This window comes from Cynocephalus volans, chromosome 5, assembly GCF_027409185.1.
Source record: "Cynocephalus volans isolate mCynVol1 chromosome 5, mCynVol1.pri, whole genome shotgun sequence".
Lineage (NCBI taxonomy): Eukaryota > Metazoa > Chordata > Mammalia > Dermoptera > Cynocephalidae > Cynocephalus > Cynocephalus volans.
The window spans coordinates 163,850,454-163,874,759 of NC_084464.1; the positions used below are offsets into that span (position 1 = coordinate 163,850,454).

The window sequence follows — 24,306 nt, forward strand, 5'->3', positions numbered from 1 at the left end:
CGAAAGCTCTGAGAGGAAAACACAGGCCAGAGAATCTCCTGAATCTGTACCACCTGTCAAAACTCCCAGGGAGCCTGCCTGATCTTCTCAAGATGCAGAAGAGCATAATAAAAAAGAAAAAAGGAACATCTGTAAGTGTTTTCACAGCAACACAACAGCCACTGGGCATGGAACAACCCTGTTCTTTCAATGTACCCCACATGCATCCCATTTCTACATGGACTAAAAAAACCAATCCCAGCCATGGAAGAAAAAAAGCAGAACAAGCAAAAAGGCTTGTTGTTATATTAAAGGAAGAGTTAAAACATAAGATTTCACTTTGGAGTTATTTTTTAGAAAGCAGTGATTTGTAAATTTCACCTGCTTTTAAAACACAGAATATTTTTAAAATTAATGGGCATCAATGCTTGGTCTTTTTAGGCGGGGGGTAAAAGACTGGGCCATCCTTGCAGACCGACAGACCCCTGTCCGCTGCAGCCACATCCACTGGCCAGACTTCCTGCAGGGAGGACGGTGGCTCCCCGTGTGTGGTGCAGTTCCGCAGCTGCTGGTCCTCCTTGGTGATGCACAGCTCTATCTGACCAATCGTCTGCACTTCCTCACCCTAAAGATAAAAAAAGGAGAGATATTTTAGAATTCAAATCCTAGACTACATCGAGGTTTTATGATCATGAAATTTTAGAACTAATTTGATAACAAAAGCAGAGGTTCCAGATCTAAGATTCCACACTCTTGGAACAAATTCCCTTTGTTTACAGAGGCTGGCACGCACTGAATCGGAACAGGTGGCCTGACGTGGCCTGGCTGTGGGCGGTGGAGCTCGGCCTCTGGAGACCACTGGACGCCTACAGCCCTGTGTGAAGGGCCACTGCTTTTATCTTAGAAAAAATTATCAAGCAATACACACATCACAGAGGTACATGCAGACACAACTGCACACACAGCATACACACCAAGATGCTGGGAGAAGAAATGGCTTTATAGGTAAACAGTAGAGTGTTGCTTTAAGAATGTTGTCTTTTTATCAGGTGACGAAAGAAACTACAATTTTGTGTATAAATTGGACAAATAACTACAACTAAAATTATTAGGACCGGCAACATAAAAACTTAGAAATGTCCTAAGTCAGATATGTTTAACTACAGTAACATACCTACTCCCTTCTCCCTACTACACCTTTCTCTCCAGAACAGGTAGGTTCTTGTTAGGGATAAGTGGGTAGAAAATGAATCTTATCCTAGCATTGTATCAAAGAATCATTGGTTACTTCAAAACACACGCCTGTGCACATGCAAAGCACATGCCTGCATGCATACACACACATCCATGCACACAGCACATACCCACATGTACACGTTTGTGCACATGCACAAACATGCACATGCCCATACACATAGCACATGCCCTTCCACACATACGCATGCATATGTACCCCCACATACATATGCACGTCTATGCACACACAGCATATGCCTGTACATACATACACTCAAGTGTGCACACATGCACACATACATGCTCATGAACACACACAGCAATGCTTGAATGCACTCACACCCACAGGCACACATGTGCACATGTGGCACATATTGCACACACACAGATATGTACATACACTCATGCACACAGCACATACCTGCATGTATGCACACACATGTACACACACAAACATGCACATGCACATAGTACATGCCTGCCTGCATGCACACACACAAGCACACACAGGCACAGACACACATGGACACATGCCCATGCACACACAGCACATGCCTGAACATACATACACACATGCACACACACATGCACAAACATGCACATGCTTGTAATCACACAGCAATGCTTGAATGCACTCACATGCAGACACACATGCACGCACATACACAGACACGCACATACCAGTGCACACACACAGCACATACCCACATGCATGCATATGCACACAGACACACACAATGCTTGTGCATGCACAAATGCAGTTCTGGCCCTGAGAACTCCAGGTGAAGACAAAGCTGTGAGGAAAGTGGAAATTGTCCTCTTAATAAAGACAGAAAGGATGACAAAACACAGCATGTCTGACCTGTTCCGGTGGAAGACACTGGATTTTAGGTATCACTCCATACACATTGGCAAGGGCATCTTTAATATCTTCAATCTGACATTAAATAAAATTGTATTAGAAAAGAAACATCAACAGAAAAAGCCTGACAGTTCTGCTCTGTCCAGAGCGCAGCTCTCTGACACTCACAAACTCACGCAGCAGTCAGATCCACGCCCTGGCCTCCGCAGTGCTCCCTGGCTCGTGGAGACAGGACTGAGGGTGAGCCCCCAAGGAGAGGCTCATTCGCCAGGCCACAACGTACTCCAGGTAACTCCTCCTGACGGATACTTTCCTCTCAACTCCCGTTTTCCTGTCTGCGCCCAGAGCAACCTGACTCTCCTCCTCTCACTGTCCCTTTCCAACCAACCCCCTCCCTCCCCTCCCCCCGGGGCCTTGCCTGAGACGCAGCACCACAGCCGCCCTTGTCTGCCAACTGCTGCTTCTTAGCCCCGCCTGCCTGCCCTTCAAACCTCTGCCTTTCCCCACCCCAGCAGTGAGCACTTCCTGCTGCACAGAAGGCCCTCGACCACCCTCCTCCATGTCTCTAAACTGCAAACTTGGACTGCCATGGGCTCTGGCCTCCCCAGCCCACCTCTGTTTCTCCCATGCTCTCTAAGAGGCAAACCTCTAGGACATCAGCACCCCTCAGCCTCTGTGCTCTGGCTGCAGCAGCACACGTCCCTGCAGGCACCTCAGCAGGATCACCGGCTCCCTCGTTCTTCCTGCACCGCCCCCCATGCCGCCTGCACCCCTGTAGCCCTGAAACCATCCTCACCCTCACTCAGAGGCTCCTCTACGGCTGCAACAGCCCTGCTCCCCTGACTGCCTCCCTCTCCTCTATCCCTCATAGGCTGAGCTGTCTACGCCATGTGCTGGAAGCCTTCTAGGCTGAATCTGATCATTCTCCCCCCTTGCAGAGCTTCTGATGCCAGGAAACATCACTCCCATGGAGGCTGAGGCAGGGCAGGGCACAGCCTTCTCTCCATCTCCAGCCCCATATGGCACTGTCCCCTTTGTTCCAGCTGCTCGGCTATCAGCCCATGTACCTCCTCCTCCACGTGGCCCACCCCTTGGCCTCCTTGGAGAGTCCTCATCTCCAGTCTCCCCCCAGTACCAGGCCACCATGGTGACTGCCTAGGACACAGGCCTGCTCAAAATGCTCAGTGCTAGTGCTCACTCTGCTGCTGTAGGAAGCAGTCCTTGCAGCCAAGGCCCTTGACCTCTAGGTGCCTACCTAGCTCCTCCCCCAGTTCCCAGAAGAGGTGCCCGCTCTCTCCTCTTCAGCCCAGCCCACCTCCCCTCTCCTGGAACACTCCTCCTCAGTGTGTGCACAGGCTTTAGGGCTTCCTTTCAATAATGCAGTCCCCAGGAAATGTCTGCAATGGCAGCACGCCTGGATGCTCCAGCAGCACCGATTTCCCGTAAAACAGATGCATGGACAAGGGCCCGGACGCTGGATGCAAAAGCAGAAAATCTTCTGACAATAAGTCAAACTAACTGTCACAGGACAGGATTTCTGAGTTATCCATCCTGCTACTTCTGACGCCTAACAAGGTGCCTTCAGCACGCAGGAGGAGCTTAGCAAACACTGGTGGCCCTCTGGCTTTATCATCACAAAAATTGGTTCTCTGAACATGAAGTAGAACATGCCCCCTCATCTGTTTTTTATTTTTCATTTTCAAAAGATGACCAGTAAGGGGATCTTAACCCTTGACTTGGTGTTATCAGCACCATGCTCTCCTAAGCAAGCCATGGGCCAGCCCTCCCTCATCTATTTGAATGTGCGTCCAGATGAGGAGAGAGGGCCCTGCAAACACTCCTCCCAGGGCTTCCTGGAAGAGTCTCTCCAGGGCAGCCCAACTGACACCCTCCTGAAAGTCCCTATTCCCTCCGCCCTCCTTTCCATGGAGGGAGGAAAAGGATTGACTGGGAAATGGTCACACAGTCGGGCAGACAGTGCAAAGATGAAGATGCCCACTTGTCTCACAAACTGTCAAGCGACCAAAACAGCAGTTCAGTGTCCAGCCATGACCCCAGAATCACAGAACTGGCAAAAGCAGTGACTTTCAACCTTTTCTCATATCCACATTCTATGATAAATACAAAAAACTATCTCAAAGAATCTGATGTTTTCTGTAGCTAGAGTCTGCAAACTTTTCTGTAAATGTCGAGAGTAAACATTCCTGGCTTTGTGGGTGACACGTTTGTCTCCGTGGCAGCTACACAACCACAATGACCACTCGGCCCCATCATGGAAGCACAGCAACCTCGGGCAGTGCACACAAGAATGCACGTGGCTGCGGCCCATGAGAACTCTTTGCAAAGATTGGCACCTGGAGTTGAAAACGACTACTTTTGTGATCCCTACCAGCCAATAAGATTTGGTCATGCTTAAATTTCTGCAGTTTTATCATGAAAAAAATCATAGTTTTATTAAGAAAACAAAAACCAAACCAATGTTGTTTTTTCCTCAAACATAACATTATATTATAAAATAGAATTTACTTTTTCAAACTGTATATCTCACCTGCTCTGTCAGGACCTGGACCACACACTTCTTTCCAAGGAGCTTCAAAATCAGTGGTCTAAGTAGCCTTCATTTTATACTCACTATGCACAGGAAAGCAAAATTTAAATAAAATCTATCTAAAGCTTAAAAGTTAAGTAGGAGGGGGGCTTATGATGCATTGCTTTAAACCCAACTGTGGCTCACAGGGTAAAATGACATTGCTAGGCACACCTTAAATAAAAAGCAAAGCAAGACTTACGTGGTAGTAATTGATAGATGGTCTTATCCCCAGTTTTTGGAGCTTACTAAAATTTAAATTAAAAAAAATTAGCCGCATTATGAAGGTCCACTTTCCTTTGTTTTTTTAAACATCATATTTCATAGTAAAAATTAAGACACTCTTAAAGAAAAGCACTTTTTTTCTATTTCTTTAGACAATAAACCTGTTAACAAGAACCTCAGATCAACAGCTCCCAGGCCCCAACCTCCCCTCGCCCCAGCACACATGGGGCCACTGCTGACTGCAGCTGGCACACCCAGTACCACCTATTGGCCACACCTGTTCTACAAGATAGATAGCAACTGATTTTGTATTCTTTCTGCTCTAATGATGCTACTGGAAAATTTAAAATATCTGTTGCTCGTATAATCCAGGTTGAGCTCCAAAAATCTGAATCTGAAATGCTCCTAAATATGAAACTTTCTGAGTGTCAACATGATGCTCGAAGGTCATGCTCAAGGGAAATGCTCATTGGATCAATTTGGATTCTGGATTTTAGGATATTCAACCATTAAGTATAATGCAACTATTCCAAAGTCTGAAGAAATCTGAAATGCTTTTGGTCCCAAGCGTTGCGGATAAGGGATGCTCAACATGTATTTCTACTGGGCAACACCCTCCTCACTAAGGTGACTGAGGAATGAGGTAAAGAGAGAAAGAGTCTGGGAAACTTGGCACCTAGCCCAGAATACAGTACATTGTGCTTTCTTCTGAGTTAGGACAGTTTGCTATTAATCCCATTAATCCCCTGGTTTTTATCCATGGGTACTCTGAGAACTTCACATCAAGATATTTTGTAATTTTTCAGGTGTGCTGCTTTCATATAAGGTGAGTAAAAAGTTGTTACAGTTTATGATAATTTCACAGGCTAACCTATCAAAAAAGATCATCTGTAGCAATGACTTATAAAGAAAAACGAGGAGTCTAATTTAAATTTTGACCTCTTAATTTTAATTTTATGAGTGGTAAGAATTTTAGATTTTCCTTGGAGAAACTGGGAAAGAATTTAACTTTTCTGTAACTGTTCTTTATAGTCTTAAGCAAACACTCTGCTCCCAGTGGTGCTGTTCATGCAGCAGGCGCTCGGTGAACATTTACTGAGTGAACGAACAGAGGCAGCGCCGTCCCCACCCATGGCAGGGCCAAGGCGGGGTGGCCTGGCTGACACCCCATGGTGACCCCAGGGCTGTGTGTGTGCATATATGCAAAGCTGCTGAGCTTCAGAAAGTATCAACAGGAGCTACTTAAATGTTTTTTGGATAAAGGGATGAATTATTTAGATTATTTCTTTTAAAATTTTCAGCAGTATCTACTTATTTTCCTTTTCCTGTGTGACTAAATAAAACCCACATTGCAGTTAGTCTGAACTCAAACTACTCGTAGTCTGCAGCAGAAGCAGGCCACGAGATCCGTATTTGGAAATATAGGGCATCGTTCTTGACTTCTGAAGGCTCCAAGGCAGGTCTTACTCTGTAGTCTTTCATTAACGACAGTGTCTTTTTTAACTGAACCTCTTCTGTGCTCCAGGAGTGCACTACAGACTTCCTCTGTTAATCTCACGACTTTTGAAGTGCTTACTATCTACACTCTTTGGGTGAAGAAATGTTTCCAATAGTCTTGCTTACCGCAAGAAAACACTGCTTCCTCTACAAAAAACCCTACAGATTAACTTATATAAATCAAGTTATACATATACAATATACAGACTGTACGCTAATCAAAATATATAGAATCTGTAACACGTTTCTGTTTTAGTAACTTCCCTAGTGTATGTACTGAGTATTGAAGACTTTAAGATCTAGAAGGGATTACAGAATTTAAGGGTGACCCATCATTCACTTCACAGCATGGAAATAAGAACTAATGAAGTCAGATAATCAAACTGTGCAGCTCGTTAGTGACAGAACCAGGATCACAGGCACACTTAAAATGACCTCTGGGAGCTGGTGATTTTAAAATCTTATTCAGGGGGTATTCTTTGATGTGCTCATTCAGCCCCTCCTATTCCGGTGCCGGTGCCATCTGATCCAGATCCCAGCTGTTAGACCTTTTGATCAAAACAGCGCCATTCCCGTGAGATGGTGACATATCCCTTGCAGATGCTTTTGTGTGCCGAGGAGGTGGAGCACACGTGTACAGAACCAATGGAAGACTATTCATCTTTGAAGCAGATTTGATCCATGCACTTAAATAGTGCTGATGAGCAAAGGCTCCTGGGATTTGAACTAAAGTCAGAATCCCGCCAATGTCGCCAGTTGTTGGGCTCTTTTACCTCCCCGTAATCCTGCACCGACTGGGCCAAGTGTCGAGCTAAGACTGGGTCTGAAGCTCACAGACCCCTCAAGCCCATTCACAGACTGGGTCACAGACCCTTCACACGCCAGGCTGGGTCTCCAGACCCCTCACGTGCCAGGCTGGGTCACCAGATTCCTCACAAGCAGGTCTGTGAGGTAGGTAACTGGCAAACAGGTCCTTGGAGGTCATGGGGTGGAAAACACGGCCACAGGCGCGGCATCCGCCTGAGGCAGTAAACTCCAGCCAAGGTGGCGACACTGTGCAGGTGCAATAACTCCACCCACACACAACCTGGCCACAAAAAATGCTGCACCACCCCCAACCTGCCCCAAGGCGAGGGGGGGCCTGATTAAATTATTCTATTTTCCCAACGCCAGTTCACTGGTTTATGTTTATGACCACTTGCAAGGAAGGTCAATAAGAACACCTAACACACTGGCATGACACAGACGTCCACACAGGCAAGGCAAGAGCTCTCCCAGGTCTGTGGGTGCTGCTGCAGCTTGAACTATGTCCCCAAAGTCCAAGTATTAGAAACTTAACCCCACTGTGACAGTGTCAAGAGGGTGGGAAATACTGTTAGGGTAACTGAAAGGTGGAGCCTTGAAGAGGTGACCAGATTGTGAGGACCATGTCTAGTGAATGGATTCATAAGTTGATGTTTTAATGGCGGTCAGGGGTGTGGTTCTCGTGCCTTTAAAAGGAGAGCCAGTGAGGAGTTACTGTCTCTGCGCTCTTGCCATACCCACCGTGTGACACCCTGAGTCACGGTACAGCCCACCAACAAGTCCCTCACCAGATGTGTTCCCCGGACTTGGGAATCCCAGCCTCTGAAACCATAAGGAATACATTCTATTTCTTTATAAATTACTCAGTTTCAGGCATTTCTGTTATAAGCAACAGAAACGGCCTAATACAGGAGCCACATTCTGATAATCAGTGGGCCGGGATGTGGCCCTCACAGGCACTTTGTTTTTATAAGTTCTTGCTTCCTGAGTGGGGACAACATAGTCACTTCTCTAGAACTGAGGCAAGGGCAGGCATGGCGAGTGTCCACGGGTTTGGGTGATTTCCTGGGCTTAAAGATCCTCGCCCATCACCTTTCCTCCTTGTTCCAGGAGCTCTACAGCAAAGATGCAAAGACTGATTGTGTTCAGTCTTTCTATGGAAACCATCCTGCCGATGCAACATGCTTTGTCAGAAATTAGGGCTGAAAAGGGCATGCCCTGGCCAGAGTCTTTGCTTTCCTCAGGGCCGACTCACTGACTGATGGTAAGGTAATACCTAGAGAGGCAGCCTACGTCTTTGTGTCCCCTCTGTGATCACGGTCTGGAATGACCCAGAAAGGCTTGGTAGGGGCCTAGAGTATTTCTCAGGAACGATCCCACTGGCTGCCTTTCAAGGTGCCAGAGCCCATGAGCTGGGGCTGCTGGAGCGGGCGGTGTGGTCTGAACCATCCCCCGTGACCCTGGCTGGCAGGCTCTGCAGAGCAGAGTTGTGCAGCCACAACCCACAGGGCCTGCAGAGGGGCAGCCAGGAGGAGATGCACCCACCTGTTGAGGTCAAGCTGCTTGTACAGGGCCAGACTTTTACCAAAGTACTTCTTCTGGGAACTGAGGGCGGCCACCTGTGCGGCACAGGTCCCGTGTTTCTCCCACTCGTGCCTCCTGTGAGAGTGGAGAACTAGCAGTTAGAAAGCGATGAAACCCACTCATGATAGAAAACATTCCAATGGGTTTTTTCCAGCACAGAAGAATCACATGTAATAGGCATGTGATTTCTTCTACAAAGTAGGAACGATAAAACTTGCCACATAGGCAATCATTTAAATCCCCTGCACTTAGAAACATGGCTCCAGGAAACATAGCACAATGTCCAAAGAGCACGTTCATCTTCTCTTCACATTTTCCGTGACAAATCAGTTCAAATCCACCTCTACCATGCAGCTGGCTCAATTAACAAATCAAAGCTGAGAGAAAAGAAAATGCTGCTGTTCAAACACCCACCAACTCACGCAGCAAGTGCAGTCTCCTGCAGTGAGCTGGTGCTGCACAGCCAGGGAATTTGAGAAACTGGAACAAATCATCATTTCTAAGCAACTAGCCAGGAAAAGGCAGAATGACTAATTACTAAGAAACATGTTGGCCCATTCCCCATTTTGGTTTCTACTAATTGCTGTAGCTTGTATGTCCTTTCTACGTTAAGGATAGAATTGTTGTAATACAACAACAAACTAGCCTAACCAAATATCTACAAAAAAACAGCAACCTGTATTCCAGAAAAATATGGTTATTGATGATAATTCTTTACATTTTATTGCAGATTAAAGTTTTACAAAATGTTTCACATTCTTCATTTGGTTTTCACAACTCAGCAAGGTGAAAATATTATTGCTAGTTTAGAAATGGGAAGACTAAAGCGCAGAGAGGCCCAGAACTTGCTGAAGGTCACACAGCCAACAAGTCCCCAAGCTGGCACTTGAATGCACTCTATTCCAAGGCCAGAGCCCTTCCCACCACACCACACTGCCATCCAATGAGCTGCTGAGCAGAATTCACACCACTCCAGAGTGACTTGCACCTTGTCGATTCAGATGTTAACCACCATTGGCGTGCAAACATGAAATGGGCATCAGGTTTCCTCAGCTTTATTAGTGATAAATCCGTGAAGTTTTAATTAATAACATTCACGCAACTATTTATAAAGCACTCGCATGAAGTCTCAAAAATACAACCTAAATGTACATCAATTCATTGTTAAAATTCATCCATAGTACCAGTTTTAAATACATGCAATGGATGTAAGTCTCTCAGACTAAGAAAACTGGGAAAAGCTGAACATGGGAGGGTTAAGAACGCATCAGTAACTAAGTTTTCTCCATCTGCAGCAGTTTCCAGAGTGAACCATTTGATAACTATCTATATCGTGTATAGTAGAAAAGGGAGATTCTTTCAAACTAATTGAAGTATAGCTTCAATTACAGTTGACCTAGTTTCTATAAAACAGGAATAATTTGGAACCTATTCCATAGGCATACTGGCAGGAATGGTGAGTCGAAGTATGCAAAGCACTTTTATACAAGCAAAAATAGTTCCTCGCTCACAATAAACGTTCAGTAAATGTCAACTATTAGGATTTCTGAAGCAAGCTTAATTCAACAGACGATGGACATAAGAATACATTAAAATATTGATCTTAATGTCGTTCAAAACATTTAATCACACATCATTTGGAATTTTTTTTGTTTACTATCAAAAGTGCCAGTTACCAACCAGAAGTGACTTGGCATGTTGCCCTCTGTATTTAGAGATGCCCTGACGCATCCACCCAGCACAGGGTAAGGCACGTGAATAGACTTCCCGGGGACCATCCTCCCACTGTTGCCTGGCCTGCCTCAACGATGACAAGAAATGACACCTCGGGGGCCACAGAGGCCCAAAGACACTTTCCACAGCAAGGCTGCATCACCAAAGTGGGCATGACCCAACTCTGGTTATTTTATTTTATTTTTTTTACAAAATCCTACTTTGCAGAGGGCTGTGTACATAATATTTTCAAAATGGTTAATCTTAGAGAATTATCTTAAGCACCAAGTAATACCAAGACATCCTACTTTGCACGTTTGATTCCATTTGGGACTGAAAAGCTGAGGTGGAAAAGGACTCGAAGTCACCACTCTGTGGAGTGCTTCAGATGACCTGGATGATGAAGACAACCTGGTGACAGGGAGGCCCTGCAGTACAAGGGGACAATCCAGACAGGAGCACTGCGTGAACAGTCTGCAGCTGCCGTTTGCACTTACGAGTACTTGAAAGCACAAATACTAGTGTGTGATATTCACCTTTTTTGTTTAAAAAGTTTTTTAAGTATGTAATTTAACTATCCAACCTGAAAAATTAAGATTTTCAGGCTATGTGCCGTTATTGCAGCACAAAAATAAATGCTTTGCCTACACTGTTTTGATTTACATGTTCAAGGATCCAGCTCACAGAATGCATCTTTACACGCTGCTGACTTATTTTAAGCAACCTGGCTAAAAACTGATCGACTCCGTCATGTGACAACTGGAAAAATTATATTTTGCATACTTACTTACCATAGATTGATCATTTGAAGTACAGTGTGAAATGATACATGTTTTTTCCTATTTTCTTCCACTTCAACTAATTATGGCCATTATCTATTTTGAAACCATTTTCTAGAACACAGGCTGTGCAGAACAAGTGCTTGAGACCTGAACTGTCCACATTTGCATTAAGAGTGTTTCTCTTACTGAAAGGTGATTTCAATCTATAGATCTAAAACCACTACATATAAAGCCACTTCCCTGCCACACACCCTCAAGTGAAATGTCAGACTGAACATGGACGGACCGGGAAGAGGGACGCCACTTTCACTCCATTTTGTTTTAAAAAGCTCTTCTCTGAACTTAACTTTTAATGTTCCTGAAATTTTACACAAAATTATTTCTAGGTTAAATTAATCTTTCTGGTCAAAATCTGATTAGCTGTGATCTAAATTATAAATTGCCATATTGGAGGAAGATGGAGAAAAAAAGAGAATTACCTTCAGTTAATATAATGTAAATAAAAGGAATGATAACTTTGTCTTCTTAAAAAGCAGTGATTTTGGAAGCTATCTTGAACTAAACACGGCATTTTTGTCCTAGGTCAGCTCCTGCTAAACTTAAAGGTGTTTCACTGTGACAGACTAAGGATTCAGCCTCAAATGAAAATTTCTCTTTCTCTCCTCCCTAAGTCACATGAATGAGATCATCTCCTGGTAAGTCTTCTTTTTTAAAAATATATTTCAAGACGGCTCCACGATCTCCTTAAGAAATATTCTCTCCTGTCTTATTTGGAGTAATTCTTAGATACACAAGTATTTTTCAGCTAAACCTCAGCAGAGAAAATTTTTAAACCAAAGTCATGAATAAATAGTACACAGATTAGAAAACAAGTGTATAAATTCCACTTGCCCTCCTTTTTTATCCACTGGAGAAAGGCACCAAAATTGGCATAACAGAATCATCTCTAGATAAAAGGCTGTTCAAACTTCTCAGCCTCTGAAGATGGATTCTCTTGTCTGTTTTCCATGCATCCCATGCAGTTTCCAGTTAGAACACGTTTATGAAGCTCCCCACCTGTGTTTCCAGACTCACGATGGCTGGCAGAAATTTAGACTTACCAGAATTGGGTACGATTAGGAGATGAATGGATTACGTCAGGCCAGTACTGCTTCATTTCCCCCAAAAGATCCTATTTGTAATAAAAAAATAAATGAAATAAAATAAGGAAGAGTCTATGCAGGCCCTAAGAAACTTAAAACCTAGAAGGCAAATTTGATAAACATTCATTTGAAGAATTGAGCTCTGCTAATGAGTAACACTTAAGTGAGGAAAATGTGTTTATTCTGCATGAAAGGTTTCTTAAGATACATCTAAAAGTGAGATTTGAGTAATCATACAAGCTCTCACAGGTGAATGATAAACAAAACATGGTACATCCAGACAAGGGGATATTACTCAGCACTTAAAACAAATGAGCTAATACATAAGCCATGAAAAGACACGGAGGAACCTTAAATGCATATGACTGAGTGAAAGACGCCAGTGTAAAGGAGCAACAAGAGTCAGCAACAAGATAAGTGTTTGCCTGAGAAAAGTAGGGGAGAGAGGAACACATGGGGTGCAGGGGATTTTTAGGGCAGTGAAACTACCCTGTATGCCCGTGATGGGAGCTACTGTCCTCATGCATTTGTCAAAACCCACGAAACTGCACAATACAAAGAGTGAACCTGATATAAACTAAAAACTTTGGTTTATAATAAAGCACCAATATTGGTTCATCAATTGTAACAAATGTAGCACCCAAATGGGCGTTAATAACAGAGGAAACAAGGGAGAAGGCACTGTCTGGACTTTCTGTCCAATTTCCTCCCTGCTCAGAAACTGCCCCCGACTACCCCATAGCGAGAAAGGACGGCCCTAGGTACCACGTGCCTACTCTCTAAGCCACAGCTGGGCAGAGCTGGTGAACAGATGCCCGCCTGCAGTCCTTTGACCCAGGAGTCCTGGGGACTAGTCAGGGCTGGCGGGCGAGTCAGGGGTCTGAGCAGCAGGGTACAGGGCGCGGGAGGGATGCAGCTCTGCTCGCGTCACCCGCTTCACCCAGCTCACTCAGCCAGTGGATTGGGCCCAGGGCAAAGGAGAAGAGAGGCCAGTTCTTATTTAATTGGTGGGGTTGTCTTAGGTGTCAATAATTACTAAAACAGTACCAGGGGCTCAATTCATGACCCCATAATTTTAAACATGACTTTGAAGATACACTTGAAAAGAAGACAGTTAATCTAGTTCAACACTCTGTAGTAGAAATATAATTAAAAGTTAATACCTTAATCTCTTCTAAATTAAAGTGCCATGATCGATTACATTCTTCGCTTTTATCAGGCCTTGAAATTCAAATAAAAAAATAAAATGAAGTAAGAAATATTAGTCTTGGTTGGGATGGCTTCTACATGACATTAGAAAACACTTTCATTGAAGTCTGCGGAGAACCAAAAGAGAAATTTTACTTGGGAATTCCCATGCAAGCCATTTAATAGGTACAAGAAGTAGTCATGGTTTGAGTAGCTTTTGAAGAGGGAAGAAATTGTCTTAAAAATGCCCAGGAATGATGCAAACAGGCTGGCTTTTCAGGAGAGGAAGCATGATAAACAGCCCAGTAGGAAGAGCTTTGGAATCAGAACTGTTGGGGCTGGAACCAACCTCAGCTGTTTCCTAGCACAGTGATCCTAAATTACGTGACCTCAGCCAATGTGACAGACGCAGCATGAGAATGGTAAGGGTTTGTATCTCCTTAACTGGTGACAAAGATTCAATGAGACAATGTAGATAACTAGCATGCTCAGAAAGTGCCTGGTATATGTCACATGAGCTAGTATGATTTCTTCTTCTTTTTTTTTAAGTACCAAACACACACACCCTGCTTTTGGACTTTAATTCTATTCTCACATGCCTAATTCTGGACATAGCAACTCTCACTCATTAGACGCTGCTTAGTTCACGAGGTCACCAAATCTACCTTCCACGAGCCCTCCCCTTCCAGAGATCCCCCAGGCCAGGGAAGACAGCACGTCTTCAGTGCCAAGGGGCTGACCCAGTGATCTGGAACCCCCACACATTCACCCACTGGGGACAAGAGAGAGTAGCACTGTACGTTTTCACTACAGGCTCAGCAGTAATGCAGCCGTTATGAGCAGAGATACATAACGGCATTTGAGGACAGCAAGGGCACCAAGCGAAATCCCAGAAAGCCAAAGTCCCAGAGCCGGAAGGCCCAAAGTTGCAAGGTCACCCAGCAAGCCTAGGTCAGGTACCCAAGTCCCAGTTTAATTTGTTTTCTATCAATCCCTGTTTAAGTTCCTAAGGAATAAGTGTGTACCAGTAAAAGCCAAAATGACCCCTATAGGACTAACTCTGATGGGGAAAATTAACTTGCACAGATTAACATCACAAGTATATGCACAAATCAAAAAGAATCAACTAAACAAAATACAGACAAAACCAGAAAAATAAATTTGATTATCTGTGACATATGTACAATACAGATACACATGTAGATATATATGGTACGCGTTTATCTATTTATTTTTATGTATTTATTTGTAACAGACCCCAAAAGGAAAAAATAGGAAAATTAAAGTTTAGTGATCCTAAAATGTACCCAGAATCCCTAAACACATATTTAAACTATATACTATCAAAATAGAACTAAACAACAAAATTATGGTAATGTTGGAAAGACTAAAGATATTTTTAAATAAGGATCTGGTCTACTGAAGAAACTCCTAACAAAAACAACGAATGTAAATATTAAGACAGACTCAAGCTAGAATTTCAATTTAGCTAGCTTCTTTTGACTGTTTAATTAAGTTTTAATTGCATGAGGTGCTTGCCATAATCCATGTATTGTCCAGTAATCCGGAGGGTCTCTACAGTCGTTTTTAACTTCCTAGGGGAGAAAAGACAGAGAGAAAATAATTGGTGCGTTGTTTATTGAAATACATTTAGTAACCCTTCTTCCTTTCGACAAGGTACAGGTTCAGTACCAACCCGAGATAATCACAATGTTAATTTACAGTAATTCATTCCAGCAACACATTCATGAGGAAACTACACTGGATGCTGAAGGCTAATCCTTAAACAATTTAGTTAACAGAATTAAACAGCTATTTTTTACTTTTCTGTGTGCTCACAAAGTCAATCTGATAAACACTCCTATTTACCCACAAAAAATTTGCTTACCATATAATCAAAAATAAATGTGTGAGAACAAAGGCTGATAATAGCCTGCTAAACTCAAGCTTGTTCAGGTACCAGGTCTAAATACATACATGAAATAATATGTATAGAAAATTTGGAGCCAACAAAGATAAAGTGAGAATAGGAGTATATCTTTAATCTCAATAATAAAGTTAAAATCATACAGATAAAATCTCAGTATAACACTATTCAGGGACCTCCTAATTGTTTAGCTAAAACTGAGTTTTTTCAGGCTGGCCAGTTAGCTCAGTTGGTTAGAGCATGGTGCTGCTAACACTAAGGTCAAGGGTTCAGATCCCCTTAACATCCAGCCACCAAAAAAACCCCAAATAAATAAATAAAAATAAAAGAGTTTTTCCTCAATAAACAATCATCAAGAAATAGATCTGGGCTATCAGACCAGATGAAAAGGAACCCATGTCCAGCCCCCACAGTGAATGAGCAAATAAAAAGCAGCAGTGTGAGCCAGGAGGGGCGGCAAGGCCCCGCGCCCTGTCCCTTTCCTCTGAGTCGCCTTGTGTGGGGAGGCGGCTTCTAACTGTGGCTGTCTGGAGAGCAGGCTGGGACTGGTTTAGGTGAGAGGGCCTGCTACAGGACAAATAAGGGGGACGAAGAGGGGGACGGGAGTGACAGGTCTTACACGTCACCTCCCCAGACACCCAGTCCCAGCCATGAGGAAGCTCAGGCCAAGGTGGAGGCTCCTGCCAGTGGCTGCAGCTGACCAGGGGCGAGCTGGTGCCCGGCGTGGGCCTGCGGCCTGGCTCCCCGTCCAGCTACGCACACCTCAGCGGGGTAGCTCAGGTCAAGGTGGCTCGGGTCGAGATGTGGCTCTCCCATCCTGCTGGCAAGCCCTCCTTAGCACCGGATGAGACTCTGAGGGGCTGTGCCGGGCACGAGGACATGGTGGCCACAGGACAGTGTGTGTGTCTCTCCAGAGAAGGAGCCCAGACCCTACCCTGCTGCCCAGGAGGATGCCTGGACTGGCCCAATGGAACCCCCGACCACAGCCGCCCTCTCCACAGTAATTTCCCTAACCATGACATTTTCCTAGTCACTGACTTTTTACTTTAAATCTCATTGCTAAGCCTCAAGGCAGGAAGATATTTATGCTCCAAGCACAGGGACGCCCCCACATTTTGCGGGTCTCATGCGCTGAAGGCCGAGCCCCCATTGCTGGCCGAGGACACGCGTGGTTGTGATTCTTCCTCCACACACGTCCTGCAGTAGGCAGCGGCCGGCCAGCCGCCCCTCCCTGTCCCAGGAGTGCCCACTACATTCCCAGCAAACTCATGTGACTTCCACTGCTCCTGCCCACTCCACCCTGACCCCACAGCACAGAACTGCGCCGGAGGGGACAGAGACAAGCCGCTGTGAAGTGTGCAAACCGAAGCTGAGCTGTCCAAGGCAGTGAGAGAGGCACTGCTAGAAATGATTTTCCAGACCAAGAGCACAGGGAGGTGAGGGCAACAAGGGAAATTTCCTTTTCATCTGTGCAGAAAGTAAGTCAGCGAGGAAGTGCGGGAGAACATCACCACTGCTCAGTGCTGTGCGCTCCAAACAGAACATGGAACGATCAAATCATTCAGCAATTACTGGCTACCTCCATCTCACAGTCATTACAAGGACTCAAAATGTAAAACTTTCAGCCAAAATTCCAGAAACACATCAATAGAGGTAGGGCTAGTTCAGCAATATGATGATGCACTTCAGAATAAGTGCGCAGTGAATACCAGGATCGGCTTTACGCACTGCCACGGGAAGGGTGAGCCCGAGCGGGGCCTGGGGGAGCAGGCTGAGATGGGGCCCCCAGCTGACTGTGCTGTAATGGGCAGAACTGCAGCACTGACATCCTAAAAGGACCCAGGGCACAGAGCAAGACAGAGCCACAGAAGGAGAGGCCAACCTGGAGGGCAGGAGGTGTGGGTGCCAACAGAGCAAAGGAGGTAGGAAATGGTATTCAGCTCCCTTCTGCTCACAGGAGACACTTTAATAACTTCCAATAACATGGAGGAAGGAGACAAGTGGAGGGATGCTGCAGGTTAAATTGTGCCTCCAAAAAGATATACCCACATCCTAACCTCCATACCCATGAACATGATTTTATTTGAAAACAGGGTCTCTGAATGTGGAATCAAAGTAAAATGAGGTCATACCGGATTAGGGTGGGCCCTAAATCCAACCACTGGTGTCCTAAGAAGAAGAGAGACACACAACATGTAGAACTCCATGCGAGGGAGGAAGCAGAGATGGGGGTGATGTGCCTGTAAGCCTGGGACTGAGATTGGGGTACTGCACCTATAAGCCTAGCAATGCTCAGGAATGAGACTGGGGTGATGTGCCTGTGAGCCTAGGAATGCCCAGGACTGAGACTGGGGTGATGCACCTATGAGCCTGTGAACACCCAGGACTGAGATTGGGGCGATGCACCTATGAACCTGGGAATGCCCAGGACTGAGATTGGGGAGATGCACCTATGAGCCTGGGAATGCCCAGGACTGAGATTGGGGCGATGCACCTATGAACCTGTGAACGCCCAGGACTGAGATTGGGGCGATGCACCTATGGGCCTGTGAACACCCAGGACTGAGATTGGGGCAATGCACCTATGAGCCTGTGAACACCCAGGACTGAGATTGGGGCGATGCACCTACGAGCCTGGGAATGTCCAGGACTGCAGGTCTCCACTAGGAGCTAGGACAGAAGCATGCAACAAAGTCCCTCAAGGTCTCCGGAAGGAACCAACCCTGCTGACACTCTGATTTCAGACTTCCAGACTCTGGAACTGTGAAGGAATGAATTTCAGGTGTTCTAAGCCACCCAATTTGTGGCACTTCATTACAGCAGCCCTCGTGGAGCAAGTCTCCTACCTGGAGGCACAGCTTCAAGGGAGCAGCTCTGGCCTCCAACACAGGCAGGGCATATATCACCCAAGGCGGGCACGTGTGCATGGATACCAGCTCCTTACAGGTTCACAGGATCGGAGGGGCCAGTCAGGGCAGAAGAACTCACCTCGCACACTGTCACAGGCCAGTGTTGAACCATAATTAGTTTTTTCCAGTCATGGCTGCCACTGTTAAAAGACAAAGAACTTACTTTTCAAGAACTTTTTTTAAAGTTACAGAAAAAAATAACTCATCCAACGTCCTCTCATTCAGTCATTCATTCCACACTGAGCACCTGTGGCACTAGGATGCTGCTGCGGACAAAGTCCACACCCCCCGGAAGTGCACACTGCAGGAAGAAGGTAACAGACAGGACAGCGTAACTGCGGAGGCATACGTGGCATGGCACAGTGCTACGTGGCAAAGACATAAATACAAGAGTAAGAGGAAAGGCAAGTCAGGGGTGCAGAAGGGGTGCAGCCGGAGGGGCCCTGCTGAAGGGAAGTAATTAAGCCACGAAGTGCCTTTCTCCAAAGGACGTTCAAGCAGTTGAGAAATACAGATCCACGTTCCCTTAACTGCATTTGTGAACCCCATAAAACTCTGAAAACTGGAAAGTGTTTTGTAATTCATTTGGCAACAAAACATGACCTGAACTAACATAAGGCCGTTTACTGTCACTACCCTACTCTGTGTTTAGATTCATTGCTTCTCTGTAGAATCAGTGACGTCTAATCATAGGGTACTACTTTGGATGCCACTAGGACTGTTACCAAGAACACAGTACATACACGGCACCATATCACACACATTGTCTAGAACAGTGAGCACCACACTTGCTATGGTTGGAATGTCCCCCCAAAACTTATGTTGAATCTTAATCCCCAATGTGGCAGTATTGAGAAGTGTGGCCTTGAAGAGGTAAATGAGTTAAGCCATCCATGAATTAATAGATTAATGGGTTAATGGATTATTATGCGCATGGGATTGGTGGCTTTACAAAAAGAGGAAGAGAGACCTGAGCTAGCACACTCAAGTCCCTCACCACATGATGCCCTGCACTGCCTCAGGACTCTACAGAGTCCGCACCGGGAAGTAGGCCCTCACCAGATGCTGAGCCCTTGGACTTCCCAGCCTCCAGAAATATAAGAAATAAACTTCTTTCCTTTATAAATTACCCAGTTTCAAGTATTCTATTATAAGCAACAGGAAGCAGATTAAAACAAAATTTGTACTGAGAAGTAAGGCTGTTATAAACACCTGAAAATGTGCGAGCGGCTTTGGACTTGGTAATAGGTAGATGTGGGAAGAGCTTGGAGCGGCAGGCTAGAAAAAGCCTAGATTCTGGTGAGGGCTTAGAAGATGTATTAGTCCACTTCTGTTGCTTTTAACAAAATACCTGGAACTGGGTAATTTATAAGAAAATGAAATTTATTGCTTATAGTTTCAGAGGCTGGGAAGTCTAAAGGCCAGGGAACACATCTGGTGAGAGTTTTCTTTGGTGGTGGCTTTACAGTAATGCAGGGGTCTCACATGGCAGAAAATGGTGGAGCAGAGAGAGACTCTCACATGCTCTTCTTTTTAAGCCCTCAGAATCACGCCCCTGACTACCATTATTAAGCCATTCACTACAGCATGGTCCTACAATCTAATCACCTTTTAAAGGCCCCACCTTTAATTACCATAATAGGATTTCCCACAGTCCCAACAGTCACAGTGCGGGCCAAGTTTCTAATACATAAAGCTTGGGTGACACAATTCAGGCTTTAGTGAGTTTGGCTGGGGGGACATTAAATCCACAGCAGAAGACAAGACAACTAGGGAACATTTGGAACTCCTTTGAGATTGGTTAAGTAATCATGACCAAAATACTGAGAGAAATATAGACAGTAAAGGCCATTCCGATGAAATTTTAGATAAAACTGAAGAACAAGATATTGGAAGCTAGAGTTAAGGCCATCCTTGCTTTAAAATGGCAAAGAACTTGGCTGAATTGTGCCCATGCCAGAGGGCTTTATGGAATGCAGAACATAGAGCAATGAATTTGAATACCTGGCAGAAGAACTATCTAAGCAGCAAAGCAGTCAGGCTGTTTCATGGCTACTTTTAAATGCCCACATTAACCTGGAAGAAGAAAAAAATGACTTAAGGATGAAACTTATAATCAAAAGGGAAGCATAGCATAGATTTGGAAAACTCTTAGCCTGGCCATGTGAAAGAGAATGAAAGAACATTTTTAGGAGAGGAAAACAAGGTGGGGCTCAGTAACCACTTACTCACTCACTAGAAGAGAGTCTGTCTACTGACAGAAGGGAGCCAAAAGTTATTCTCATCAGGACAATGGGAGAAAGACACCCTCCCCCTACCCAAAGCATTTCAGAGATCTTTGAGGCTGCCCCTCCCATCACAGGTCCAGAGGTTCAGGAGGGCAGAATGGTTTTCTGGGACAGGGAGCCCTCCACAGGCTTGCTGCCCAGAGCTTCCTCAAGTCTCTGCTCCCCACATTCCAATGCAGCACTCCTCAGCTGCTCTAGCTGCAGCTCAAGAGGCCCCAGGTATGGCTCAATCCACCACTTTGGAAGACACAAGCCATAATCCTTGGAGACATCTACATGATACTAATTCTGCAGGCCCCACAGAATGAAAGAGCTATGGAGGTGGCAGCTTCCACCTACATTTCAAAGGATATATGGAAAAGCTTGCAGGCCCCAGCAGGTATCTGTCCCAGGGGTGGAACCACTGCAAAGAATCTCCACTAGCGGGCCGAGCCCGCGGCGCACTCGGGAGAGTGCGGCGCTGGGAGCGCAGCGACGCTCCCGCCGCGGGTTCGGATCCTATATAGGAATGGCCGGTGCACTCACTGGTTGAGTGCTGGTCACGGAAAAGACAAAAAAAAAAAAAAAAAGAATCTCCACTAGAGCAATGTCAAGTTGATATGTAGGGGAGGAGATGCCAGAGAGCCCCCATCAGAAGAGCCTAGTGGAGCTGTGGGAACAGGACCACCACCAAGACCCTAGCACTGTAGAGATACCAGCATGCAATGCCAAGCTGGGAGAGCTAGGTAGACTGAGCCCAGCAAAGCCCAATGGACGCAGGGCTGCCCAAGGCCTCAGGGGCCCAACCCCCACACCAGTATGCAGATGATGCTGGACACAAAGTCAAAAGAGATTATTCTCTAGCTTTATGATTCAATGTCTGCCCTGTTGGGTTTTGGGCTTGCCAGAGGCCTGTTATGTCTTTCTTTTGGCCTATTACTCCCTTTTGGAATGGGAACGTATATCCTATGCCTGTCCCACCACTGTATATTGGAAGTAGATAGCTTGTCTTTATTTCACAATTTCAGATAGGACTTCAGACTTCTGAGTTGGTATGGTACAAGTTGAGTCTTTAAGGTCTGCTGGGATGGAATGAGTGTATTTTGTATGGGAGAAGGACATGAGTTCTGGGGCCCAGGGAGAGAATGCTTGAATATTTGTACCCTCCAAAACTCATGTTGAAACTTAATCCCCAGTGTGGCAGTATTGAGAGGTGGGTCCTTTAACAGGTGATTGGATCAGGAGGGCTCTACCTTCATGAGTGAATTAACCCATTCATGGATTAATGAGTTAAGGGATTAACAAATGGGGAGTGAGACTGGTGGCATTATAAGAAGAAGAGAGGCCTGAGCTAGCACATTCAGCCTCCTCTCCCTGCTTCCCCTCTGGACTCCGCAGAGTCTCCACCAGGAAGAAGGCCCTCACCAAATGCTAAGCCAGGTCCCTGGACTTCCCAGCCTCCAAAACTATAAGAAATAAACCTATTTATAAACTACCTAGGTTCAGGTTTTCTGTTATAAGCAACAGAAAACAAACTAAGACAGCACTGTATCACGTTAGCCAGAACGTGTTATATGTACCACACTGCATCACATGTGTTATCTAGAACATGGTACCTGCACTGCACCTCCTATATCACAAACGTGAAAACTATGAAACTCATCCGACTCTAAGACTTCACAGAGACACTGTGGAGCTGCAGTTCATTCACACTCAGAGCTCCACAAGGCTTAACATACAAAGAGATTAAAGTAGAAAGTGTAGCTCCAAACATACTGTATAAATGGAAAAAGTTAGCATTAACATAGGAATGTAACTCAAGCTGATACTTAATTCAGGATAAATTAAATTTTGGAAGGGGAGATTCAAAGTAAAATAGATCGAGTTGTTACACATGAGCTTTTTTAGATAACTGATATTGTTGAATATATAATTCACAATTAAGATGCCATGAAAATTTAGCTGAACTAATGATGCAAGCTCTCGGTATAAAAGAAAAAAGACATGAACCACAGCGTGAAAGTTTGAGCAGGGAGCAGAGTTAGAGGCTTTCCCCCGGGTGCGAAAACCTTATTTTACATAGGTAGAAACTGAGGCTGGAAGGTTAAGCAATGTCCAAGAAGACTAGATCATCAGTATGTTTACGATAAAACTATCAAGACTCAGAACATCTGTAACAAAATCCCCATCTACAATCCAGGCAAGAGTGACTGAGTGTAAGAAACTCCCCTCCCCCGCCCCTACCCCTGGAGAAACCAATGGAGAAGCTAAAAGAGGAATGCCCAACTAAGCAGAGAAAGAAAGAAAACTCACCAAGTTCTCCAACCCAGTTAGTACCTGACAAAATGCCCGTGGGTTCTGAGCCAGTTCTGTCTTCTCCCCAACCATGCCTTGCTCGCAGTGGTTGGTATACCGGTTCTATGAATCATTTGGGGGTGAGTGCAGAACCACACATTACAGCCTACGGTCTTTAGCTAACATTCACTGCTTACTGTCTGCCAGGCATTGTCCTAAGAACCCTCAACACCTTAACCGACACTTGCAATGCTCTGCAACAATGCCTGTTAACCCCTAACCTACTCGGCCAGGCGGCTGCAACAGAAGGCACGGAAAAGAGAGAGCGAGGGAAGGAGAGGCAGACAGCGCGAGCGAGCGTAAGGGCCGCGGAGTAAGAAACCCAAAAGAGGAACAACTGCCAGTTCACCAGACGCTGCAGTGCGACCTGAAAGCCAGGGTTCCCTCCACAGCCTCCGGAAGGACCTCCAGAGCGTGACCCGCCCACGCCCGCCCGGCCGCCGCTCCCGCTCGACAGTAAGTCACCTCGAGGCCTTCTCGGGGTCACCCAGGCAGCACAAGGCCAAGCAGAAGCAGCCCAGAAGGGCGCTGCGCGCGGCGGCGGGCGTCATGGCCGAGACCCGGGAGAGAAAGCCCGCGAGCGCGTCCGCCCGCCTCGGCCGCAGCCGCCACGACGGGACCCCGGCCTCGCCTCTGCCCGCGCGCGCCCGCGCCTTGCCGGAGTCGCAGGCCCCACGTCCCGGGCTCGGCGCCGCCCGCGCGCCCCAGGGTCCCGCTCCTCCGCGAAGCAGCTCGCCCGCCCGCGGCCACTACCCGAGCCCCTGCCGGCCGCGCTTCCGCCCAGCCCTGGGGCGCACGGCGGGCCTGCCCCGCCGCCGACACGCCCCGACCCGCGGACACGCCCCCGTCCGTATCTCCGCCCCACGCGGCGCCACGCCCCCGACCGCCCACACCGGGTCAACGACCGGGCGCATTTACATTTTGAGGAACACAGGGGCGTTCTGAGGGTCCTCAGCCCTCCCCAGGGCCCACGAGGGTCTGACTCCCGGGCGGGCCTGTAACGCGCCCTCCCGCAGGCCTGGACGTGGCCCGCACAGCCCTCAGCACTGTCGGAGCCACTGAGCTGCCGTCTCCCCTGGACCGGAAGGCGAGGCCGCGTCCTCCCGCCCGCCCCCGGGCCGCTCCGCGCTCCGAGCCGCGCCCCCCGGCCTTGCTCAGCAGCCTTCCTCTCGCTCCCCTCCCTCCGCTGCTTCCTCGGCTCTGTCTGGATCCTCTGAGCCCGTCCTCTAGATAACACGGGCCCACCCCC

At 46.3% G+C, this 24,306-nt stretch overlaps 1 protein-coding gene across 2 annotated transcripts; it reads right to left on the reverse strand.

The window, feature by feature from the left end:
• Positions 1 to 244: 244 nt before the first annotated feature.
• RNASET2 (ribonuclease T2) lies at positions 245 to 23,861 on the reverse strand. 2 transcript variants are annotated; one of them, XM_063097707.1, is made up of 9 exons: positions 23,523 to 23,861; positions 18,515 to 18,575; positions 15,139 to 15,194; positions 13,575 to 13,632; positions 12,370 to 12,440; positions 8,736 to 8,849; positions 4,867 to 4,912; positions 2,078 to 2,152; positions 245 to 604 (listed from the first exon to the last, which is right to left on the reverse strand). In XM_063097707.1, the coding sequence occupies exons 1-9, from the start codon at positions 23,606 to 23,608 to the stop codon at positions 401 to 403; spliced, it is 771 nt and encodes a 256-aa protein (XP_062953777.1). In that variant the 5' UTR covers positions 23,609 to 23,861; the 3' UTR covers positions 245 to 400. The 2 variants fall into 2 exon arrangements, with proteins under 2 accessions (XP_062953777.1, XP_062953778.1); XM_063097708.1 differs by lacking the exon at positions 23,523 to 23,861 and adding an exon at positions 20,440 to 20,455.
• Positions 23,862 to 24,306: the final 445 nt, after the last annotated feature.

Bases quoted from the DNA above. Each gene is read 5' to 3' on its own strand.
- RNASET2 (XM_063097707.1), bottom strand. From the start codon at position 23,608: ATGACGCCCGCCGCCGCGCGCAGCGCCCTTCTGGGCTGCTTCTGCTTG. The intron at 18,576-23,522 runs GTGACTTACTGT...GTCTTTTAACAG, and splicing joins GACCCCGAGAAGGCCTCGAG to TGGCAGCCATGACTGGAAAA. The intron at 13,633-15,138 runs GCAAGCACCTCA...TTGAATTTCAAG, and splicing joins TGGACAATACATGGATTATG to GCCTGATAAAAGCGAAGAAT.